At 39.1% G+C, this 23,539-nt stretch overlaps 1 protein-coding gene across 2 annotated transcripts in view; it reads right to left on the bottom strand.

Annotated features, from left to right (window-relative positions):
- The window catches only part of si:zfos-2326c3.2 (misshapen-like kinase 1), a 64,319-nt gene that overhangs the window by 28,593 nt on the left and 12,187 nt on the right, over positions 1–23,539 (bottom strand). For both annotated transcript variants that reach the window (XM_042418446.1, XM_042418448.1), the window contains exons 3-15: positions 22,057–22,113; positions 17,321–17,446; positions 17,002–17,112; positions 15,011–15,101; positions 14,714–14,844; positions 13,162–13,216; positions 12,906–12,984; positions 11,373–11,545; positions 7,795–7,867; positions 7,080–7,203; positions 6,188–6,304; positions 5,739–5,873; positions 2,013–2,078 (exon numbers count right to left, since the gene is read on the bottom strand). In XM_042418446.1, the coding sequence (XP_042274380.1) occupies positions 2,013–2,078; positions 5,739–5,873; positions 6,188–6,304; positions 7,080–7,203; positions 7,795–7,867; positions 11,373–11,545; positions 12,906–12,984; positions 13,162–13,216; positions 14,714–14,844; positions 15,011–15,101; positions 17,002–17,112; positions 17,321–17,446; positions 22,057–22,113 (1,338 nt within the window). The remainder of the gene's footprint in view (positions 1–2,012; positions 2,079–5,738; positions 5,874–6,187; positions 6,305–7,079; positions 7,204–7,794; positions 7,868–11,372; positions 11,546–12,905; positions 12,985–13,161; positions 13,217–14,713; positions 14,845–15,010; positions 15,102–17,001; positions 17,113–17,320; positions 17,447–22,056; positions 22,114–23,539) is intronic.

Below are 23,539 nucleotides of genomic sequence, written 5' to 3'. Positions count from 1 at the left end.
GCAACCAACTGCATTGTGCCATCCAAGTCATCCCTGAAGACTGGTGACTTGAGTAAGAGTGCTTACTCAAATACGCTGACAAAAACGGAAAAGTTAAGTAGCACCCCAATAAATCCATCTGATATTTGATATTTAAGATTTAATTATGTAATTTTCATCTTATATGACACACACTGATATTTAAGATGCACCAGACACAATTTTCACACATAAAAATGGATCTATGTTGCTGTTTAAAACTGAAACGTAGAGCCAGTGGTGGAGGCAAATGAAGAATAATGTTTCTACTAACAATGTTGAAGAATAACTTCTTAACATTTTACAGTGTTTTGACGACCGAAAAAACAAAATTAAGAAAAATCCCTATTATTGCAAATCAGAGATGTAAATTCTACAGCAAAACAAAGTGTAATGCTAAAATAAATGTTTGAAATATTATTTGTGATAGTGAGAATTACACAAAATCTATCCATCTGTGCATGGTCGCCATGGGCTGGAGTGATAAAAATCACTTAAGTTCCAAAAATAAATCTGGCTACGCCGCTTTTACAGAGTTAATGAGATTCAATTTCTTTAATTATACAAATCTACAGTCTCTGGAGTTACAATCAAGACCGACTCTCATTACAACACAGAATCATAACCACATCATAACCAGAAAAGAACAGAGAAATGGGGAACTTGGGGAGACTGTTAAGAGAAAAGGAGAAAGCGTTCAAGAAATAGTGAAGTGGAAGCAAAACAGAGTCACGTTTGGTCAATTTATATGTCTGAAAACCTTACTGAGATTAGATACTAGCATTTTGGAAGAAAAACTGAGACACAAGATGAGAGAGAGAGAGAGAGAGAGAGAGAGAGAGAGAGTGTGGCTACGAATGAAGGCGAATACATGCTGTGAACGACGGAGGGAGGGAAGAAGAGAGGAAACAAGTGAGGAGAGGAAAGAGAAGGCATGCTGCGATCGGCAGAGACAGACGGAGAGAGAGATGAACAGGCAAGGCTTTAAAACAAAAGTGAAGGCATGCTGTGATAAACAGTGGCTTAAAAGCTTGTCAAGATCTGACACTCCTGGTACAGTACAGCGTATGTCACTGCTGTCTCTCTGAATCCTGATGGGAGTCCCTGACAAATACAGAATTAAAAGCTCTGATCCTTTTCTCTCTCCTTGATTGAGAACTTCAAAATGATGAACTCCCTCTGTCCTGCCTGGGGTCTAAAACATCCACACTGTGCCTGAATTACACTCCGTCTTTCTCTATCATTTTGATACATATTGTATGTATTATAGATCACGGACGGCATCAATCTGTTTTACTCTCGTTTTCTTGCTCTTTTACCCTTTTAATCTCTGTGTCTTAAAATCTGTTTTTCTTCTCCTGCCTCCTGCCGTCACTCTTTCTATTCCTTTTATCTTACCATGGCTCAGACACATAGACAACATCAGTAAACTCCCTCCCTCGCTCTCTCTCTCTCTCCGTCTCTCTCACACACAAACAACTGCTATTAGATTTTAGTCATTGCATCAAAGCATATTCTCTCTTTTTCAGCTTTACCAAATGATCTTCTCATCTCCTCCAAGTGGGATCGTCAGTACTTCAGAGGTCGCTACGTAATTTTCTCTAGCACGTTACTGTAACACTAAGCAATCACAGAAGAATACACACTGCTCCTTGTTAAGTTAGTGGTAACAGATAAAGCAGGAAATCAAGGAAAACCCCAAGCCTTAAAAGACAGAAATTATGAAAAAGAGAAAGAAAGAAACAAACAAAACTAAACCTCATGAAAAGAAAGAAAGAAAGAAAAGGGAAAAAAGAAAGAAAGAAAGACAGAAAATGAAAGAAGAACTTCTCTTGAAAGGTCAGCACACACGAGCACACTAAACACAGTGCGTCATCGCTGACTTAAAACCATCGTTCGGAATCCTTCCAAATAAACCTCACAGGCATGAAAAATGGAAAAATGAGTGACAAGTAACTACAGAAATATGGCGTGAAGAAAAACGTGTTCGTTACCTGCTCTGCTGGAGAGTCCAGAGGCCTTACTGACACATCGGCACTCAGCTGTCTGCCTGTCTGGTCCTGCTCAAGACACACACACACACACATACACACATACACACACACACACACACACACACACACACACACACACACGGTGCCTTTCTTTAATTAGGGTACACTAGGTCTTGAGCTGAATTCTGAGAGGTGGGAACTAAAATATTCAGAGTCTGCAAGATGGCATGGAGCTTTTAGCCAAAGCACTCGTCTCTAAATATTTCATTACGACCTCTCTTTTAATTTCTCCTGGAAAATTCTCGTCTGTCCAAATACTTCAAACTGGACTTTTTTTTTTTTACATTTACGATGTTTAATTGAATCTACGATATTTAAATATTTGCAGTGGTTGCACCAGTGCCTTTGAATTGTGTTTATTCAGTCTGGGTGAAGGGTCACATTGAACAGAGCTAAAGTTTAAACTGAAGCTTAACCGGATCACAGAGCTTCCATGATGAAGTTTGATAATGAATGTAAGTGCCCTTTTACCTGCAAGCCAAGGTCAGCATTCAACACATAATGACAAAAGTGATGGTGAGTGATGATACTACCTACAGAAAATGTTGCAAGGTTTACCCAGAAACTATTAATCTCAGCGGTTCTATAAATCACTAGTTGGCATGCAACAAACACGCACTAATGATCAGACATGTCACAAACAGGAAAGTCAAGTTGTTTGTGGGAAATGTGGCTTGACAGTAATGCAGGTGTGAGATATGTAGATGTCTCATATCCACCACAGACTCATTTGTAACTGCAAAAACGAAAGAAAATCACCTTATTTATTATTTATATGAATGTCATGTAAACGTTGTACATGTAACTCATTTGCAGTAACTGTATGTTGTCAGAAATGTTTGTAGGAATGCATGTATTTAACTGAACTTCTGATTGCTTATCTATTATTAATAACAATCTTCACACACAACTGCATACAAGCAAATCTCATGTGATAAGAGTGATACATTGACACTATTTATCATTATTACAAATAATTTCTTATTTACTTCTCCAGATGAAAGGCACCATTTATCCCTGTTCTATCACATTACACTTACTGCCTACACTGCTGCTTTAGAAAGAAGAACAGAAATCTATAATGAAAACATCTTTATGACAACAAATTCATTTGAGAGAAAATGGCTAGAGTTCAGTGTTTATTGTTGTCCTTTTAACTTGTAGCTCTGTTTTATCCAGGAAAGAGTCATGCTGAGCGTGCTGGTTTCTTAGATCCACCCTGCCTAAATTTAAGCATTTACATAAACTCCCACCTGGGAGCTGCCCATTACGATCAAAGAATGCTACTCTTTGCCTCGGGCCGGAGCTAGGATTTTGTAGACATAACATTTTATATACTGTTCAGTTATATTATCTGTAAATTATATCTCCCTCCACTATGGTCTACATGTTCTTTCAAAGTCGTCTCTGTCCTGCCAGGTGTGTAATTCTAATTGATATTAAAACCCTTATATTTGAATTTCTTACATTTTTTGCCTTAAAACAGTTAAATTAAGACATTTATTCTGAAAAATATCAGAATCTGCCCTTAAAACCTCAACTTCTATAATTTATGTCTGACCCTTGAATGTAAACTTCTTTTCATGACATCAAACCTTCCAAATTCTGAAAGATATTAGCAAAGGCCATGACTCTGGTGTCCTCGAGTAGCTGCAGTAAATGTTTGGTAGCAATCTACTGTTAAATAAAAGCCTGATAAACAATGTAAACCAGGCAAAACACCATTTATTCTAGTTCAAGCAGTGTGACTAATGGCAGTTAGTATGAGATTGCAAGTTACACTCCCATTCATCTCTTTTCTATACCTGCTGCTCAGGGACACAAAGTCTCTCCCAGCATGCACTGGGAAGGAGGCATGGTAGCTAGGTTGCCAGTATGACAAAGGGAAGTCAATCTACTCACTCTTTGAAATTACAACAAAGCGGTTAAGAGAGTGTTGTTATTTTTGTCAACACAGTGGAGTTGTGTAATTACACTCTGTGTTATTCACTTTCACTGTGCAGTGTGCACATTCAAACCCCACAGTCACTTCTGTAAACTTTAAACCACAACACACCACTGAAACACATGTGTGATGCTTGCCTAATCAATCAACGTGTGAAGTGATTGAAAGTGCTGCATGCAGACGAGTTCTTCATGTGGCAAAAGACAAGACAACACATCACACACTCACTGAACCTGTCATATAATTAAATGCACATGCATTAAAACGTAATGAAGCATAAGATAGATCCATTAAGCATGCTGAACTTAACGACTTAGAGTCTATCTGCATAATCAGGATCTAATACAGACAGATAGCTCTGTGCCACACACACACTTAAGCACATCAAATAGACCTATAATATAATAGACAGATATTAATAGCTCTGAAATACAGTGTCTTCTACATGAAGAAATCACAGTCACTAGTTTGTGCTGCGGTGTTAATATACACCTATTGAAACCCACTGGTGTGTGTGATAGATTCATTAAGCATGTGTTAAAATTAATGACTAAAAATGAATCTCTGAAATAGTAAAAAGAGCTATGTGTCTTTGTGTAAAGTGACTGGAATTAGCAGAGACACTTCCCCCTACATCAGCACACTTTGCAACAAAGTGCACACACGCGCACACACACGAGTTTGCGTAACTATCCTTGTCAGGACACTGCACTGACCTCCGTTCATTGTGGACAGCCTAACCATAACCCTAAGTCTAACCTTAGCTATGAAAGTGAAAGACCTTCTTCTAAAAGGAAGCAGCAGAACAGAAGCAAAACAAATGGTTATCCACTTTCCAAATAATTTACAAAACTTTTCGAAAGTGTTGTGAAATGGTCATTTCTTTTATATATACATTTATGGACCTCTTCTGTTACATGTATTCAGTTTTGCAGGATGTCATACAAACTGCACCCGTAAACTTAGAGTAACGTTTGATGTAAAGTTTTATATTATAAAATAAGAAGACATAAAAAAGCTCCTTTCTCTTGTGTGTCTGAAAGGTCACTTTCCATGTCATAAACTTTAAGTCTTCCACAGTTCTTAATTATAAAATTTACAAATCTACCCTTAAAAAACCTCTCTTCTGGCCTGCCAAGTTGGGGAGAGAATGTTACAATCACCTGGGTGGCAAAGGCTGACAGGTGCAACCACTACATTAGCGAAGCGTGCATTACACACACGTTGAGCTTTCAGACTTTCTGAAGAAAACAAGTTTATGTGTTAACTCACTGTAACATAAAATATGGATTGAACCTAACACACATTCACAGATACACAGGCCAAGCCTTGCACACCCTCTCACCTGCCACAATGTATTCTTTCTGACAGGTAACTTGAGTTTTTGGTAAATACAGACATTATGTAACTTTGGTGACGCACATACCCCATCCAATCTAAAAAGTTGACAGATTTTGTTAATTTGCATTCGGGGTCTGACTGGTTGAGGCAGTTTTGGTGCAAAAGTCAGATTATAATGCATTTATACAGGCTTCCCATAACTAACAATTTAGCTGTTTATTTAATTTAATCTAATAAACAACAACTGTGGGGCGCACCACCCAAGGTAGAGTCAGACATGCTTGCTTATACTGAGAACAAGGTAACGATTACTACACTTCTAAATCATCACACTGCAGGATCTAGCAACCGTCACTTCAAAACTAAGAGCTAATCTTTACCGGTCTCCTGTCACTCCTCCGGTTCCTGTCATCAAGCTGGATTCTGTTGTCATGGAGATCAGACTCCTCCCCGAGCAAGATCTCTTGAAGCTCCGCCCACTGAAAGGCACAGTCTGTCAGCTGCCGTCTCTGTTGCTGCAAACAGCAAAGCACCGGCAATCAAAAAAAAAATACACAAAACTATGTACACACACAGCTGGAACCCGTTGCAGGTCATTGTGGGGTCACATAGCATTCGTACAAATAAACATTTCCGACGTTAGAGGTGTTGCCAGAGCAGTTAGCGTGACCAGAGTAAGGATGTGACTCAGCAGGTGGAAAGTGACAATGTAGTGCCTCTTAAGACTGAAAGTTTCTCTTCCTCTGAAAGCTGTTAATTTCAGCTGCTCTCTTACACACTACTAATGCTGAGTGAATACAGATGAAAGATGAGAAGAAACAGTACTTACATCCTCTAACTTTTGCCGTTGCTCGTGCTGTTGTTGGATCCTCTTCTGTCTGTCAGCCAGTAACTGCTGCTTGTATCTTTCCTGCTCTGCTAACTGCTGCCTGTGCTGCTGTAACGCCTAGACATGAATTAATATCTGATTATATTTATGATAAAATTATGCAAGTCATACAGCTGGCTTTTAATACTCTGAAGACTTTGATTTACAGTTTAAATAAATTGGTTTAACTCATTTCTTAGACAACGTGGGTGTAGAGTACGCACATCAAAAAAAAACTATCACAGGGCCTGGATCAGAAATCACACTTAAAGGCAAAAATCAGAAAATCGGATTTGACAATGTCTGACGTAAATCTCTGGTAGATCGAAACGTTGCTTAATTGAAATTGCTGGGAGCTACTAGTACAGTGTGCGGATCTTTTTTCAGATTTTTAACTAATTTCTTAACTGCACCAGTAAAATCCAAAGTGAGTTACCACCCTGATATGAGGCAGATGTCCCCTGAACTCTGACAAGAATGAAAGTTCATTTCTAGGTGTGAAATGGGATTAGTAATATTGATTTCACTCCTATTCTACTGTTCACGTGTTCATTTTTCTGCAGCTAAAATTAAGATTTGGGAAGTCAAATTCGGGAAGTGACAAGGCTGCAGCTCAGTTATAATAAAACCAGGAGCATGTTGGCCTTAAAAGGTACATTTACTGTGGCCATCACTAGTCTACAATTACCCAAATAAAAACAATTACAGATACATTCATTTCAACAACTGATGATCATTTTGATTTAAAGCGAGTGCTGAAAGGATCACTGTTATCAACTAAAAATGACTATAAATAAGAAAGTGAGGTATGGCTATGAATATGTACAAGGCTGAAAATGAGCTCAAGACATACCTGTTGTCTTTGTTGACCGCCACCTCCTCCGTGGACTCCCTCTCTGGCCCCTTCACGGTCCTCTGTCTGTAAACGAAGAAACTCCCGTCTTAACGTCCACTCACCAGGAACATTTACTATGGAGCTGAAAGAGAAAGATAGAGACAGAAAGAGAGAGACAGAGGAACAGTGTGAATCATATTTACAAAGTCTGTTAAGTACAAAAGTACACTTGAGGATCAACAGAGAAAAACTAAATCACTGTTCATTCACCATAAAGATGGTCATGGGCACAGTCACACACACATACACACACTTTTAAGCTCATCCAAGGGGAAAGTGCTCAGTTCGTAGTGCCATCTGCTGTTTGACGTCCAGGGACGATAACAGAGTGGCCAGTGCATCTGTGCACGCATGCACAGACTCACATGCCCTGTAGTAATTCATTAGCACTATAATGAGCACTTTAAATAGAGGGAAAGTGGCTTTGAATTTTTAAAAATAACAATTAGCAAAGCACCAATAATGATAGTGATGATAGTAGATGATTGCATGTTTACTTTACATGTTGCTGACTGTGTCTATCTTTCCATTTTATTAAGTCAACATTTCTTTCCACATACTGAAATCTCCAGCAACAACTGTGGTTGTGAATTATTTTTCTGCTGCACGGGCATGGATCCTTTCATTACACACTTCATACAGATATCTGTGCCTGGTGTGAATGAGCTTTTACCTGGGTTCTCCTTCCTCCTCTGCCACCTCATCTTCTTCTTCTTCACTGCCGCTATATTCGTACTCTGGACCCTCTGAGAGAGACGAAGAGGAAAATAATTTTTGGGTTATTATTACTGCATATAATTACTTGTGAGATAAAACATTAATTATAAAACCAAAAAACTCAATATCTCATCACAGGGACAGCAAATGAAAACTTACTGGGTATTTTACTTTACTTTATTTGATAAAATAGTGAGATACCAACAGCACCAGTCAAAAGTTTGGACACACTTTCCCATTCAAGTGAATGGAAGTGGATCAGAGTGGATCAAAATATCTAAACATATAACAACAGACAACCTGACACACCAGATGTAGAGCATTTGTGGAATGTGTCCCACTTCACATCAGTGTCTATGTTGACCACAGCTACAAGTCTGTCTTTGAACCCAGCAGTTTATCTGTTGTAAAATTCTGCCTCCAGTGTTGGTTAGAAGTGGGGCATGGGAATGGGCGGTGCCTGGAGTGAACGCTTTTGATGGGAACGCACTGGTGTGGGCATTCTCCTCCTCCTCTGTACAGTACTTTTCTGTGTCATCTGGCTTTCCCACAAGCCACTGTTTCATTAAAAATTCCTCCATGCCTGCCGTCTCGCTCCTGCGTCGTCTACCGCCAGTAGCAATTTTGTCATTATCAAAGCCACACGAAAGTGTAGTGCGGGCAAACTTGGGCAACAAAAAAGTAAATGAGAGTCTTGTTTAGTGGAGGACATATGGGGTAGAGTTGTTCTACCATGACTTCAGAACAGAGATGCTGAATCATCTTAATCCTCCTGACCTTGTGCACAAGCTGAGAAAACTTCTCACCCCTCCACATGGAGCTCCTACCATGGGACATATACAGTAACACATGTGTAATGTTGGGTCACAGGACATCACATGACCCATGCTTGCAACTTTGGCCACTACTCCAGCACAGTTACAGGGGGCTTATTATCCACAGGCTGGGAAGATGGGCCCAGCCAGCTTAGCATAACAACATTTGGCCAACATATGGTGTAAAAGTATCTCAGGACAACTCAAACATTTAGGTGACACGCCATATGTTGCCATTAACATCCTGAAAGGTAACACAATACAGGTGTGTTTGTTCAAACCGGAGAAAAGGAAGACACATTCTACTTGTGCAATCGACAGAGGAAATCTCTCCTCTGTTGCTGTGATGTCATCTTTGAAAGTTTGAAAACTATCTCTGACTGAGCCAAAGCTGCAGGAGAGAAGAGCATTGTGAGCGTAACAGCCTACTTTTCATGACCGAGATGGGGGTCTTTTTTTGTTTTTTCTTCCAAACATTGATAATCTTTGTCTTAACTGCACTCTTGGGCATACTGAAATGACACATCCTTTTTGCATCATTTCCGCATTGATTTTTTTTTTTTCTTTTCTTCTGTAGCACTGACTTTTTCCCACACGCACTAACACTACCAGGATTTCATAGCTGTGGAGGGGCACACATACACACACAAATCTGGTCTTACACAACACACTGCATGCACACTCTCACACACACACACACAACACGTACAGCATGCAGAAAGTCTACCAGTCATTAGTGTGTTTTTATAAGCTAACAGAAGATTAGAACCAGATGGCCATTCTGTTTCCTCCTTCCTTCCCCTCTCAGCTTCTCTTACTCTCTCTCTGCTCTGTTTCTGTCTCTCTTTCTCTCTCTGTTATCACTGTCTCTTTCTGTCTTTCCTCTGCCCCGTCTGTCTCGTAGTTTTCCAAATGAAAATACATAAACCTAATGAACAAGACCACTGCTGGAATATCAACCTGTGAGAACAAAAAAACAAGAGCAAAGGCATAAATATCTTCTCTTCCCCTTCCCCTAACTCTTTCGCTCACTGACTGCACATGTTGCCATCACATATTGAGCACACGCAATTTATCCCAAGTATAATGAATCTCAAGAACAGGAAAATAAAATATTCTCATACTAAAAGTCTCTCTGCCTTTCTCCCTCCCTCTCCATATTCCTAATTTGTCTTCTTTGTCTCAACATCCCTCCCTCTCTCTCTCTCTCTCGCTCTCTCTCTCTCTTCTTCCCGCTTCTCCATTTCTGTGTCTGTCTCTTGTGTAGAACACTGTCCCAACTGAACGCTGTAGAAAAGGAAAGGAAAGGTCAGCCATGTGCAGCCTTTTGGCTCAACCCAGCATTCTCTCTTTTTCACTCTCGTTCATTTCGTCTGGCCGTCTCACTGTCGCCCTTCCCTCATTTCTCTCTGTATCCAAGCCAATTAAAAATATTTGGAATAACTTTTTCACAGATGTTAAAATAGGAATGAAAAATATATATCAAAACCCCGGAGTTTTCCATAACATTTGATAACTAAACTGGTGCTTCCTTACCTAAAAACAGTGATGGGTATCAATCTGAGCAGTCAATGCTGATATCACTACTACATCATTCACTTTAGTTCATTGTAACATAGCTAGTAGGCATTTTTAAACTGCCGCCACACTGTTTTTCCCAGTGTTTCAATTATGTTAACTTGAGCACATCGGTTAATTACATTTGACCTTCTGTTTGGGTTCTGTGTACTACAGTAATGGTGGACAGATTGGGTTTACTAGCAAGATGAATAAAGATGCATCAAAGTGCGATATATGCAAAATAAGTTGTTGGGCACATTGCGAAACACTAGAATACCTAATGATACATTCCCATAAACAGCATGCTATAAATTAGCGAAACTGCAGTGATTTTGACAGTCTGAGCAAAACAGCTGCTGGGTGCTCACTGCAGCTGGTGGACTGTCTCCTCAAGTGTTTTGGTAGTTTTACTTCCACCACATTTGGGCTAAAAACCAGATAATGTAGTGAATGTGTGATTCACAATATAAAATGTGAAGACGTCTATTTGTATAACTTGTTGAAATTCCATTAGCTACCAAAAATAACTTATCAAATTGCCCTTGTCCCTGGGAATCACATCCCAAACAAATAAACCATTCAAACAATGTCGGGCAGCGATGATGATTCAGTCTAGGGGAAATAAAAATGTGGTGAATCAGGACAGGTTTTCAACACTTTCTCCTTTTCTTTTAGGGTTAGGGTTAGTGTTTAGTTTAGTGCTTCAAAGAGTCAAGCTGTGCTCCTTTTGGGTTTTGGTTGTCCATTTTGTGTTTGTGTGTGTTGGAGTCAGGACACTATTTCATGGCAAAAGTCACAAGGCTCTCTTCCTGTACTGTTAATCATTCTACATAAGTGTGTCATTTGAAAAATGTTACTGTAAATTCAGCGAAGGATAGTTCAATCACAGTGAGTCAGATATATAAATTCTATTCAGCTGCCGTGAAATTTGAATAAAAGAAGTCATGAAATTCCTGAGAAAAGAATTCTTGTCCCAGCTCAGGGTTAATAAATGATATTAAAACAAAAACAGCAACTAAAAGAGCGGACTACAGTTAATCTTCTGTGCATTCAAACATCTACTGTAAATATATCTCCTTTCCTCTAACCCCTTCACACATCTAATACTGGTATATTTGCTGCATCATCCATTATCCTTCCACCATTCATTTCTCCTCACCTTTCTCTCTCTTCTTCCTGGTTCTGTCCAGGTGATCTTTGAGCATGATGCGGACTTGTCTTTCATTAGCCAGATCCCTGATGAAAGCGTGTCTCAGCAGGGCATCAGTTGTGGGTCGGTGCAGATGGTTCTTGACAAGACAGCTATCGACGAACGTCAAGAACCGCTTGGACCTGTGAAAGTCAGGAAGGGGGAGAAGAGAGACGAAAATAAAATAAAATGTTAGCATGAAGAGAGGTTCAGAATGTGGGTAAAAACCTATAGAGTTCAATAATATAGCTTCCTTTCAACACTGACAACCCGTTAACTGACGGAGGTTTCAGGTTAGATCATAAGCAGCTAGTTAGTCCTTGCCTGACACAGTCCTGCTCACTCACTGAGGCATTCAAATCGGTGAATATAATTTATGTATTTATTCAAAACTGCAAAAGCCTTCTTAACTCTCAGCTGCAGCATGCATTTCACTTTATTTACTTGTTTTTTTCTTTTCATGTTTATCACTGTTTGCCACTTAAAACATTAAATCATGGTCATATAACAAGATTGGACCCTTCAATTTAAGTTAAGAATGACTTTTTTAAGGGAATGCTAGAATATAGGCAGTATAATTAAAAACATAGAAATTGGATGCCAAACACATACAACAATGTATAAATATGAATACAGTCCAAAAACATTAACATTAAACAGTAATAGAACAATGGTCAGAGGTATTTAAACCAATGAAAGCCACTTTAAACTGTCACAAAATTCTTAAATGTTTGTTAAAACTCACCTAAAGAATGCAAACTAGTAATCACTTTTTGCAGTGCTACCAAGGAAAATCCAGTCAAAAATGTTGAGTTGAATGTTTGAAGCTTTAATCAAGTAATATCGAATGGTTAAAAAAAACCACTACCAACATTTGAGAGGCATGTTGTCTGTGCTGTGAAGTCATAGAAAACAAGGAAGGAATATGTGTTGCTGCTTTATTTTTGGTGTGCCTGGAGCCATAGAGAGGCCCTGAGGTAGAAGGACTGGAGAGTTCTGCATATCCCAGTCTGTTGGAGCTATTAAAAGCTGTCCTATGAACTCGTGTTTCTCATGACATTAATAGTGAATGAAAGACAGCATGAGTTCAACCTCCAGTTCAATCTGAAGAGCTTATCCATTATATATGGAAGAGAAGAAGATAAGATGACAGTGAGGGCAAGGGGAGGAGTTCTTCATCAGGCATTTGTTAACTTGGAAAGTTAACAAGCTAAACTCTATTGTCGGACTGTCAAAATTGTTGCTAATTAACCATTTTAATGGAGGCCAAATGTATTACAGTCTATCAAAGTTCATCTTGTTGACTGGTGAACATGCCTGGACATGCAAGTGACTTGAACTCTCAGTTTCTTCGTGGGAGGAGAGTGTTATGTATCTCTCCTCTGACTGTCTGATGCGTAAAACCCACAACAAAGACTACTTTCAAGCCCAGTTTTCAGAGGAAAAACCTTAACACTGCCCTCTACATCCTGTGTATGTAAGGGTGTGTGCCCACAGGCTTACCATTTCTTTGATTTAAGTTTGGGTGGAGCGTTGCGTGGAATCAGAAACAGCGCTCTCATTGGATGCATGTCGCACAGAGCTACAAACAGAGATACAGAGTCAGAGAGTGAACAGAGAGAGAGAGAGAGAGAGAGAGAGAGAGAGGAACAGATGGGAACAGGGAGGGGAAGTTAGAGGAAAAATAAATCCTGAGTGAAAAACTATTCAACAATATCAATAAACAATGTGTGTATGTGTAGGTGTATTTCTAACTCACGAGGGGCTCCTTCAGCCATCTCTAAAGCAGTGATGCCTAAAGACCAGAGGTCACTCTGAGAACAAGAGAGACAGGAAAAAGTTGAGACTGATGCAGAGACAAAGCTGAGCTTGAGCTCTATTCATTTCCTTTAAACTTTGGATGTCCTCTGTATATTCAAACAGTAAATCAGTCTGTACGTGATGTTGTTAGTGTTTCACAGACTTCACGCCAAACGTCTGGCATTTTAGAAAAACAAAAAGAAAAAATTAAAGGACCTGTAGATTCCTTTCACTAATGTAGCAGATTTCTAAAGTCTATATTTAATAACTTCCAGAGAAGTATACAATTAGAACTATGATATATCTAATCAGCAATTTGATAAAAAATTTAAATAAAGTTTGCTCAGCATCACGAAAGACTCTCTCAAAAGATGTTCTGTCAGTGATTAAATTCTGTTGAATAGAAAGTGATGTAGGTTAAGTACTCATTTACACCTACACCTCATGCACCAGATAACTATCCTTTCTTTAAAAAAGCTTAAGTGTAAATGCATCCAAAGACATTGGAAATGAAATGAAATCCCATCAAGTTCTAGCCAACAAGTTGTAAATGCATCAGTTTCTCCAAGATGCAGATGTAATCTTCACTCCTCCCGAGTGTAACTACGCGCTCTGTGGAAACAGCTGCTACATGGTCTGTCCCCAGTGATAATGAAGCTGAAGTCACACTGATATTACACTGAGTTCAGCCGTCATCCTCCCTTGATTTTTAAAGCAACAGGAGAAAGCAGCTCCAGCGATTTCAACACATAAAATCATACAGACGGCATAACATGCTGTTAAGGCGTTCATTTGATCCCTGATCAGTTCCAACACTAAATGATGTGTGGGGGCGAGGGACAGCATGAATGAGAGACAGTGAAGACGGTAATACTTTTGTCTTGCCTGCAGTCCATCGATGCTGAACTAGATTGATAGTTGTTAGCTTGGTCCTTGCTTTTGTTGTTTGTAACTAAACTTTTTAAGTGAGGAAGTTCTTCTTCTGACATGTTTGGCAGTTACCAAACAGCTTCAGATGAATTACCACCGCCCTCCGGACTGGAGTAGGGCCAATTTGCATATATATACAGTAGATGGCTGTGTGTACACAAAAGTCTTAAATCACCTCTGGATTTTATCCCAATATAAGACACTTGAAATGATAAGTGTAAACGGAGCCTTGATTCAGTCCATCTGCACAACAATTCATTCCAATCTCTGCTTTTCTGTCTGAATGTGTCGTTGTATGTGGCTGATGAGTTCTTCGTTCTTGCCTTCAGACAGCATCACATCTGGCCTGCATTAGCTACTCCTAAAGAACAAGACCTTTCACAGCACTGTTTAATATTTGAAGTGCTTTCAATTTTCCTGGCGGATGCCTCACTAATATATTCATAAAAATAATGAAGTCATCCCAGCTGATGGGAACTAACCTAATTCTCAAGTGTATTGTTTGCAACATCTCAAACGGTCAACAAAAAAGTAGCTTGAGGTTTGGCTGTAACCATGACTATTTCTGTGTAATTAAGTACCCTATAGTCATATGTGGCCTCGGGATTCTCGTCACAGGCGATGACCTCAGGAGCCATCCAGTAAGGAGTGCCGATGAAAGTGTTCCTTCGGCCGATCGTCTTGTCCAGCTGAGCCGACACTCCAAAGTCAACTGGAACATCAAAAATGAAAATGAAAACAACCAAAATGTTGACTTCATTATGAGGTGTTTGTGATTTACGTCTGTATGTATGACTGTGGAATTGTTCTGAAGTTTTGCCCGGAGGTTTGTGTGTGTACTTGAGAAAAACCACAGTGCTTGTGTCGATGTGTCATACCCAGTTTGACTTCAGCATTCTCTGTGAGCAAAACATTTTGTCCCTTAATATCTCTGTGAATCACATGATGGGAGTGAAGATGGGAAAGACCCTGGAAGACAAACATACACAAAACACACACACACAGATACACACAGTCAGATGATCACTATCTATAAATATGAGGTCGCAAAGAGTAGTAGCATTTCAAGCTTGTTGCACTGCTTTTCTTTTCCATGAAACACTTCAGGTGGCAGAGTGACCTTGTAGCCTTGGCTACCAATCGTTGGTGCAGATTGAATGTATGTGTAATTTTGTCTGTGTTTGTGTGTGTGTGTGTGTGTTTGTACTCTCGCTTCTTCAAAGGAGGTTAAATAAACAGAGGAAGCGAGTCTTATTTCAGACAATGACTTCACCATGCTATGCTGAGTGTGTGTGTTTGTGTGTGTATGTTAAAACAAAGAGGAGACAGCATGGCTGATAGCAGCAGAGAAACCCCTGGCATCAATCCAGAGGCCTTTGTCTCATGTATCGTGCTGCTAAAAATCATCTCTGTGTCATTTTGTCCTTCAAAATGACAGCAAGGTCAGACATGTTGGAACTAAGTTGATATGAGTTGATATAGCGTGTGTGCATATGCAGGTTTGTTAGTTGAGCCACAAACACAAGCACAAACACAGAAAGCAGTGCAAATATCCCGGGGTCTTTCTCAGGACCTTGTGATCTCATAACGATAACCATAACATCTTACAGACATGTGTTCAAAACAGGCCTTTTAAGTATATACATAAAAAAATAAATCCATTATTCCCTCATAGTCACAGTGGGAAAACTTGAGAGGGATACTGATCCCTGAACATAAAGAAGTATCACTGTCATCTCGGTTCTTCTCTTTGATGCTTTGGCAAGAGTTACAAAGCTAAAAGTAGCATCATGTTTCTCATCTGGCCTTTTGTTTGCATCCGCACGCAATTTATGGCCTCTGTTTTTAACAGCTCAAAAAACTGCCTTTATCGTAACACCATCTAAGGAAGAAGTTCCCTTGTGATTCTTTGTATACATCATTCAGGCAAAATGTTTGGGTTATTTGAAGACTGAGGGTTTAGAGGTTTGTTCATTAGCGAAACTGACACCACAAAATCCCTAGTTGTTCTGCTCTGTTTGTGGGCAAGTTTCATTCACAAAAATGTCACCCTAGAGTAAAAAAAAAATAGCTTCAAGTCCTGTCACTAGACATACTAAATGAGCAGTGTCAGTAGACGTGTTAGAACAAACAGGAAGTGAATACAGCTGCCAACGACGTGTCATCAGTGCAGTGCCATATTATTACTGACATAAAGAGGGGGTGGTTTGACATGAAATTAGCTGCTGAAAAGCATCTTTCTAAAGCAAAGCAGGTCATGATGGGAGGCAGTCAAGGAGATGTGACAGTCACGGAGATGGACGATACAATATTATACAGTAGGTGATGTTAAACTGTTGGCTGCAACAGAGGATGTTGCCTGAGACAGAGACCTGCAGAAAGACCCTGAGGCAGCTGTCAGAGTGAGAGAAGCTTCCAAGCAACTACTGAAATGTATAAGTTGCAATGCCAATATATCCTACTAAAATCATTAAAAAAAACATGTCAAACCTCTCAGTAAATTGGATTTAGTTTTAGCTGATTTCAGTAACCTATTTAAACTCCAACTTCATTCAGATTAAGGCATTATGATTCTTAAGTCAAACAAAGTCTCCCCCTGTGGAGAGACTGTAGACTATCTGAACATGACTCATATAAGAGGTCTGGACCACTCATAAATTTTGTTGCTTGCTAGGAGAAAACTGAGAAAGAAATATGAGAAAATTGTTGCATGCAATCACTCATACATGCCACCAAGAATGAATCTGTTCCTAAGAGCGGTTGCTGCATGAAACGCAATGTTACTTATTGGAGACTGGACCAAAACATTTATGGGTGTATGGTGTGTATGCATGCTGTGTAGTGTGCTTGTGTGGTGCTTTGACATTACCCTGAGCACCTCTCGGCAGATATAAGCAATCCAGTCCTCTTTCAGAGAGTTCCCCTTCGTCTTCTTCACCAAGTCTGTCACCGAGCCGGCTCCACAGTACTCCATCACCAACTACATGGACAGATAGAGAGATGCCAATCAGACACACGAGCAAAAATAACAACAACCATTTATGTTATGATCTTAAAATTAAAACACATAATATGATACATATGATAATGTCATATAGGATAAGCCCAGGAGGGTAGCAGCTATTTAATAAAAAATTAGTAATTGCAGTAACAGTAACAAATAAAAACACAGAGACTAGTTTACAAACCCAGAGTTGGTGGTCCTGTCCAGCAGGACCTTTCTTAATAAAAGCTCCATAATAGGTAGCGATGTTTCTATGGTGGGAATAACTCTTCAACATGTTGATCTCCAGCTTTATCTCCTCTTCTTCCTCCTGAACATAACAGAAAGAAATGATACTACATGCATATTAGGTTTTTAAAATATCAGTGTCACAGTGATTGAATGGCATTAAATGGTTGAACTGTTGTAGAAATGCAAAGCTTCGCGGAGAGGAGTGATGTGTCTCTTTTGGCATAACTTTTCAACCGTACTCTTTCTCAGAGAAAGTTTAAACATAACTCACGACAGAGCTCGTTCCGATCTACACCACATACGTCATTAGCACATAGTACTGAGTATTACACCTCAGAACTCTATCCTCACTTCCTGCTTGTTCTTCCCTTTAAATATACATGATTCAACTATACATCAGAAATATGAGATATATATATATATACATATATATATATATATATATATATATACATATATATATATATAATAATGACACATGTTTAATTCTGCTTGTGTGGTGAAGGCTGAAAGGTGGCCATTTGTAAAACTTTTTTTTAAATTTTCATTTCAAGAGCCCACACAACACAGTGGGTACACATCCAGACATTAGACTTTTGTGTGACCTCCAGATGACCTTTCATCCAGCTACTGGACCTTTATTCAGCTAATCCCATTTCTCCACAAAGCAACTCAGGTTGGTCAGTGTTATGAGACGCATGCAGTGAAAGAGAGAGCAGGCGAAACAGAGTGCGGCAACTTTTGTGCTCTCTTTATAGATTGAGGAAATGACTTGTGACTTCTCAGAATCACCAAACCCCTATATAGACAGTGGACTGCGGGAGAAAGAGGAGAGGTGGAGGAGAAGAGGAGTGGAGGAAGGAGAGTGGAGGTGGAGGGGCTGGATGCGGCTGTTAATCAGAAGAGAGAAACAACAGAGAGCTTCTCCCAGTCACTGACCTCCTTTAAATCTCCACAGGACAGGAGGGGAGAAAATGACAAGGCAGAGTTTGAACTTTCACCTCCATCTGAAACACAAAGCCCCCTGCCTGTGTCTGCAGTTGGTGTGTGTGTGTGTGTGTGTATATGTGTGTGTGTGTGTGTGTGTGTCTGTGTGTGTGTGTCTGTGTGTGAGAGAAGGGAGATAATAGCCAAGCATTTCCTGCGAAAGAGTTTGTCTGCAACACAGAAGTCCCAGAAACTACTTGAGCCAGTTTAGATTCTGGGCAATTTACTAGGGCTGTAACTAATGATTATCTCTGTCAATGAATCTGCTGCTTATTTTTTCAATTATTCAAGAGTCCAAAAGTCAAAGATATTCAGTTTACTATAACAAAAAAGCAGCAAATCCTAAAAACTGAGAAGCTGGAATTATGCAATTTTTGCTTGAAGGGGACATATCATGCTCTTTGTGATTTTCTGTGATTTATATACTGTTATGATGTCAGATGTCTATGTTAAACGTGGTCAAAGTCAAAAGCCAGGGCTTCAGCCTGCACTGAACACTTCGTTTGCAATGTTATCTCTACTCCCTGATTGTGAGGACATCAGATTGTTCACGCCCACAAACAGCCATCCTTTCCGTAGTCTTTGTTGCTAAGATTGTTGTTAAGGTTGTTCTGCGAATGTTTACGATGTCCATTCACATATTTCAGATCGGATTCTGGCTCAAACATGTACGGATGTATTTAAGAAGTTTCCACATCGAGTAAAGAACAAGAAAAAGAAATATAATCCGACTACTACTGTTTGTTTACAGAGTCTGTCAAAGGACAGCTTCCAAAAGTTGGCCAATCGGAACAGAGTGGGCTCATTGGGAGGAGGGCCTTAAAGAGACAGGAGCTAAAACAGCCTGTTTCAGACGGAGGCTGAACTGAGTGGCTGCATAAAGAACCGGTATAAAATAAATAAGGAGTTCTCTTTACTGTAAATCATGCAAAGATATTCCAGTAGAGCCCCAGAATTTAAAAAAAACATAATATATAATATAAATATAGACCTGGAAATGTGCGTTATTTGTCCCCTTTAAACAAGACTTACAGTGTACAGCCATGCTAGCAGCTCTTGTACATAGGCACAGCAGTACTTTGAGCTAAATGCTAATGTCAGCTAGTCGACATGCTCGCAATGATAATGCTAACATGCTGATGTTTAGCAGGTTGAATGTTTACTATGTTCATCTTAGTTTACAATGTTAGCATGCTAACGTGCTAATTAGCAATAAACACAAAATACAGGGGTGACAGGACATGTCATTTTGGCAGTTATTTGGTCATAAACCAAAGTATTGGACAAACTGAAATTCTGTCCAAAACATCTGTCCAAATTTCATGGTACTTCATCCATGTTTAGATATTTCAGTGTGGACCGAATAGTTGAACCGACCAACACACCCTCATTACCATCCCTAGAGCGATGGTGCTAGCATGTCCAAAATTACTTAAATAATCAATCAATTATCAAAACAGTAGCAATTGATTTTCAGCTGTGCAATTTACACAAACGGTCTAGAATTCACAATGTCTATTCACATATCCCTCGACAGATCTTCCTGAGAGTGCAAGGAAGGGGTCAACCTGACCACGTTAGAAACACCGCAGTCAAAACCTGCTTTGCTACTTTATGGCCAGCCTGCTTCACACAACCTGCTGCAACATGCTATTATTAGCCCACAAATAACACCAATATGCTCCCACTACTGCTCTACATGTGTAAACCACAAGCAATATACAATAAAACCTCCACACCTCACCTGTTTGTCCCCTTGTACAGCTGTAAGATCACAGGGCGGAACACACATAGTCAAATCATCTCCTTGCATAGACCCAAACTAAGTGTTAAAGGTGTAATCCGTAATCCATATATAACTGCAAGGCTATCCCCACCACTGAGGTTCAAAATATAGCATTAGAGATATTTTTCATCCTCATATTGATTCACAGAATAAGTCTTATTAACATTTTATATCACCAAAGCTATCCAAGATTGTGGCTTTAAAACTGTGACAGTGAATAGAAGTTTAATATCAAAGAAATTTGCCTGGAATCTAATAAAAAACTACTTCTGGGTCAAAACAGAAATATTGATAGGACTGTGAGAAAGAGGAGAGTATTTCTTGTGATTTAATTTTGTGAGGCTGGAGATATATTTCAGTAGAATTGTGATTGATCCTCACTTTGCGTCTATGCTTTGGGTGAGGGAGAGTTAAGAGGGGTTGTCAAATGTGTTGTAAAAGTTCCATCGCTTCAATTACCTGCGTGAGGGTGAGGGAGAACTGAATTTGAAAAGGAAAGAAGAGAGACACGCTGCAACAGGAAATCATTTAGTCTAATAATGAGTTTCAAAACCTTTTCGCAAGTGCAAACATCTACAAATGTTGTATATCATTTTACTTTTATCCAAAGCAACTTGTTTAAAGGAAGTACGTCCATTTATTAAAATCTTATGTGCTGTCTTTTTTTTTAGGGATAATGTCATGGAAAGCTGCAATACTAGAGATGAAGGAATCAAATAATTCTGTAATTACCTTTTGGTGTCTAAAATCTAACTCACTATAATAATCATACTTTGTGGATCATCATGTTGATTTATAACATTGCTTCTCTCTCTCTCTCTTCCCCTCCCTCACTTTTCATCTGCTGTTTTATGGCTCTATTGACTCCCCTCTCTGTTTCTCTGAATGCTGGCCATCCACAACAGTTTCTCTTCTCTCATCATCTTTTCAAGTTTAAATAACACCAAAGTGAAGTACTGATCCAACAGAACCCATAAAATAATCTTAGTAATCATTTATATGGTGAATTCTTATTGGCTGGTAGGTGTCAATTAACTTTTCGTAAACCAGACAGTATAACTGAACACCCATTTCTTTTTTCGTTCCATTTAAATATTTGACAGGAAGTTAAAACACCTCGCCCAACCTTGTGAAACATACTCCTTACTGTTTAGCTGGGTTGCCAAGCAATGCGCTCAGCACAAATTGTAAGGTATGGGAACTATATTTTATGAAATTTAAACCGAAAAGCGAAAAAATTAGCAATATCGGTGAAGAAACACCCAACACAAAGCATAATCCTTGCTTTAAACTTCTCAAATTGTTCCATCTTTTTGAACCAGCATGATGCACTTCTCCAGTGCCCACTCAAATGACTTCAGTGAGTGCATTTTCATTATGTGTCTTCTAAGATAACAGGCAGATAACGACCATGCCCACTGGCAAATACACAGACAGCAGGCGCCTGCTGAGACCAAAAAATATTAAATCCAAATTTCTTCCTTTTGGGTGCTTAATTTTCCTCAAATGAGAGCACAAGACAACTAATGTACCAGGAAATAAAAATATAATTATATTATTACAATTGCACTATAAATTCACATTTAAACCGATCGTAAAATTCCTTATGCAAGGATCCGCGTGCCTCAAACATGAGAAGGAACCAGATCGGCTTGCTGTAATGTCTTTATGAATGGGTCATGTGTGTAAAAAAAAAAAAAAAAGAAAAGAAAAAAAAGATATGTCATGTACAGTATAATTTACATTGACAGCATGATTATCTTTTACTTCTGGCAAGTTTGAAATTAATTTGACTTGATGTTTCACATTTAATATTCTATCTTTTTTTTTAACCAAAGATGGGAGTGAGGAGAGGAAGGGTGAAACTGAGAGTAGATGTAGAGAGAAGAGTTTGTGATTTAATGTAATGCTTTTACCTCTGTGACTTCCATGACTTTGATAGCTGCCAGTTGGCCTGTCTTGACATGGCGACCCTGGTGGGATACATAAAGAGTGAGTTTAGTTCACAAGATAGGCCTACTAAAAACTAGTATGCAGATTTTTTTTTTTTAGTCTTGACATAGAAAGAAACATACTGTATAATGAACAACATGGTAAAGTACAGTGGGCAAGATGCTGAACAACAGGAAGATTATAATCATTATAGATTTGGTAGGAAAAACTCCCAAATCCCACAAGGACACAAGTTCTCACATATGACCAAAACAGAAAATAGACATCCATTAAAAGTTTATGCTGCAAATTTGTGCAAGGCAAAAACAGTAAGGACAAAAAGCCAAATCTGCGTGAAATTGTGGATGACGAGAAGACTGGAAACTCTCTGCGCTGAAACTTGGATGAACTACATTATGAAAAAATACTCCCACCTTCCTATTCCAGATGACTCTTCATAAGTTTATATTTACTAAATCACAGGTGCAACTGTGCAAACAAGGACGGCTTGAAATGTAAAAAAATAACTAATAACCACTAAATATTATATGATTTTATCTCCAGTTTGCAACAATTGGCCCAGATCATACAGATTCAGTCCAACTTGATCTGATTAGTGTTGATGTTTAAGTATCCTTTAGTAACGCACAGACAAATTACAACAAATCCTTTGAGTGAATACTGAGGGTGTGATATCATTTTCAATACTTGTGGGAACGTCTACATAATTTCATTTTCTGGTGAGAGCCGCAGTCAGAAAGAACAAGACAGGACGCGAGATGAGAGCGAGCGAGAGAAAGAGGGAGCAAGTGAGCACAGAGGGCCGTGGCTGTAAAGTGCAGTCAGGTGAAAAAAGGGAAAATTGAAAACCTTGTCATGAGTCAGAAAGCTGACCAGATAATAGAGTAACTACTCTATAAGCCTTTAAGCTGTGATGTATGACAGGGTTTGGAGTGTGTGTATGTGTGTGTATGTATAAAAAAGACCGGAGGGCATGACAAATCCCACTATACTCAATCAGTTAGCTAATATTCAGGTATGGACACAGACCTAGAGAAAAAACTGTGAGATAAAAATGGATGGAGAGCTTCACACATTTTCAATATTTTCCTATTTATGTTTTATTCTCTCTGCAGCTAAATCTTAGAGACACTGTCTATCCCTTTTCAGAGAAATATTGCTCACGTGATGATTTCCTCACTAGAGACAGAGTAGTCCACGGAGGACAGCGGGGTGTTGAAACCGATGTGTCTAAATCAACTATTTCCACATCAGAGGAGTTACACTCATCAGCCAGCTGAATGGATGCTGAATATTATTATCTTGGTTTATTTTGTAACAATGTGTGATGTGGTTTACATTCACATGAAGCTACTGTTGTTCTTCTCAATAAACTTTTTTTTTTTTTTTTAGTTTCATTAACCCATTTACTACCATATCAACCATACTACCAATATCATCCACTGC

This window comes from Thunnus maccoyii, chromosome 8 (genome assembly GCF_910596095.1).
Source record: "Thunnus maccoyii chromosome 8, fThuMac1.1, whole genome shotgun sequence".
NCBI lineage: Eukaryota > Metazoa > Chordata > Actinopteri > Scombriformes > Scombridae > Thunnus > Thunnus maccoyii.
This window is presented reverse-complemented; position numbering and strand designations above follow the sequence as displayed.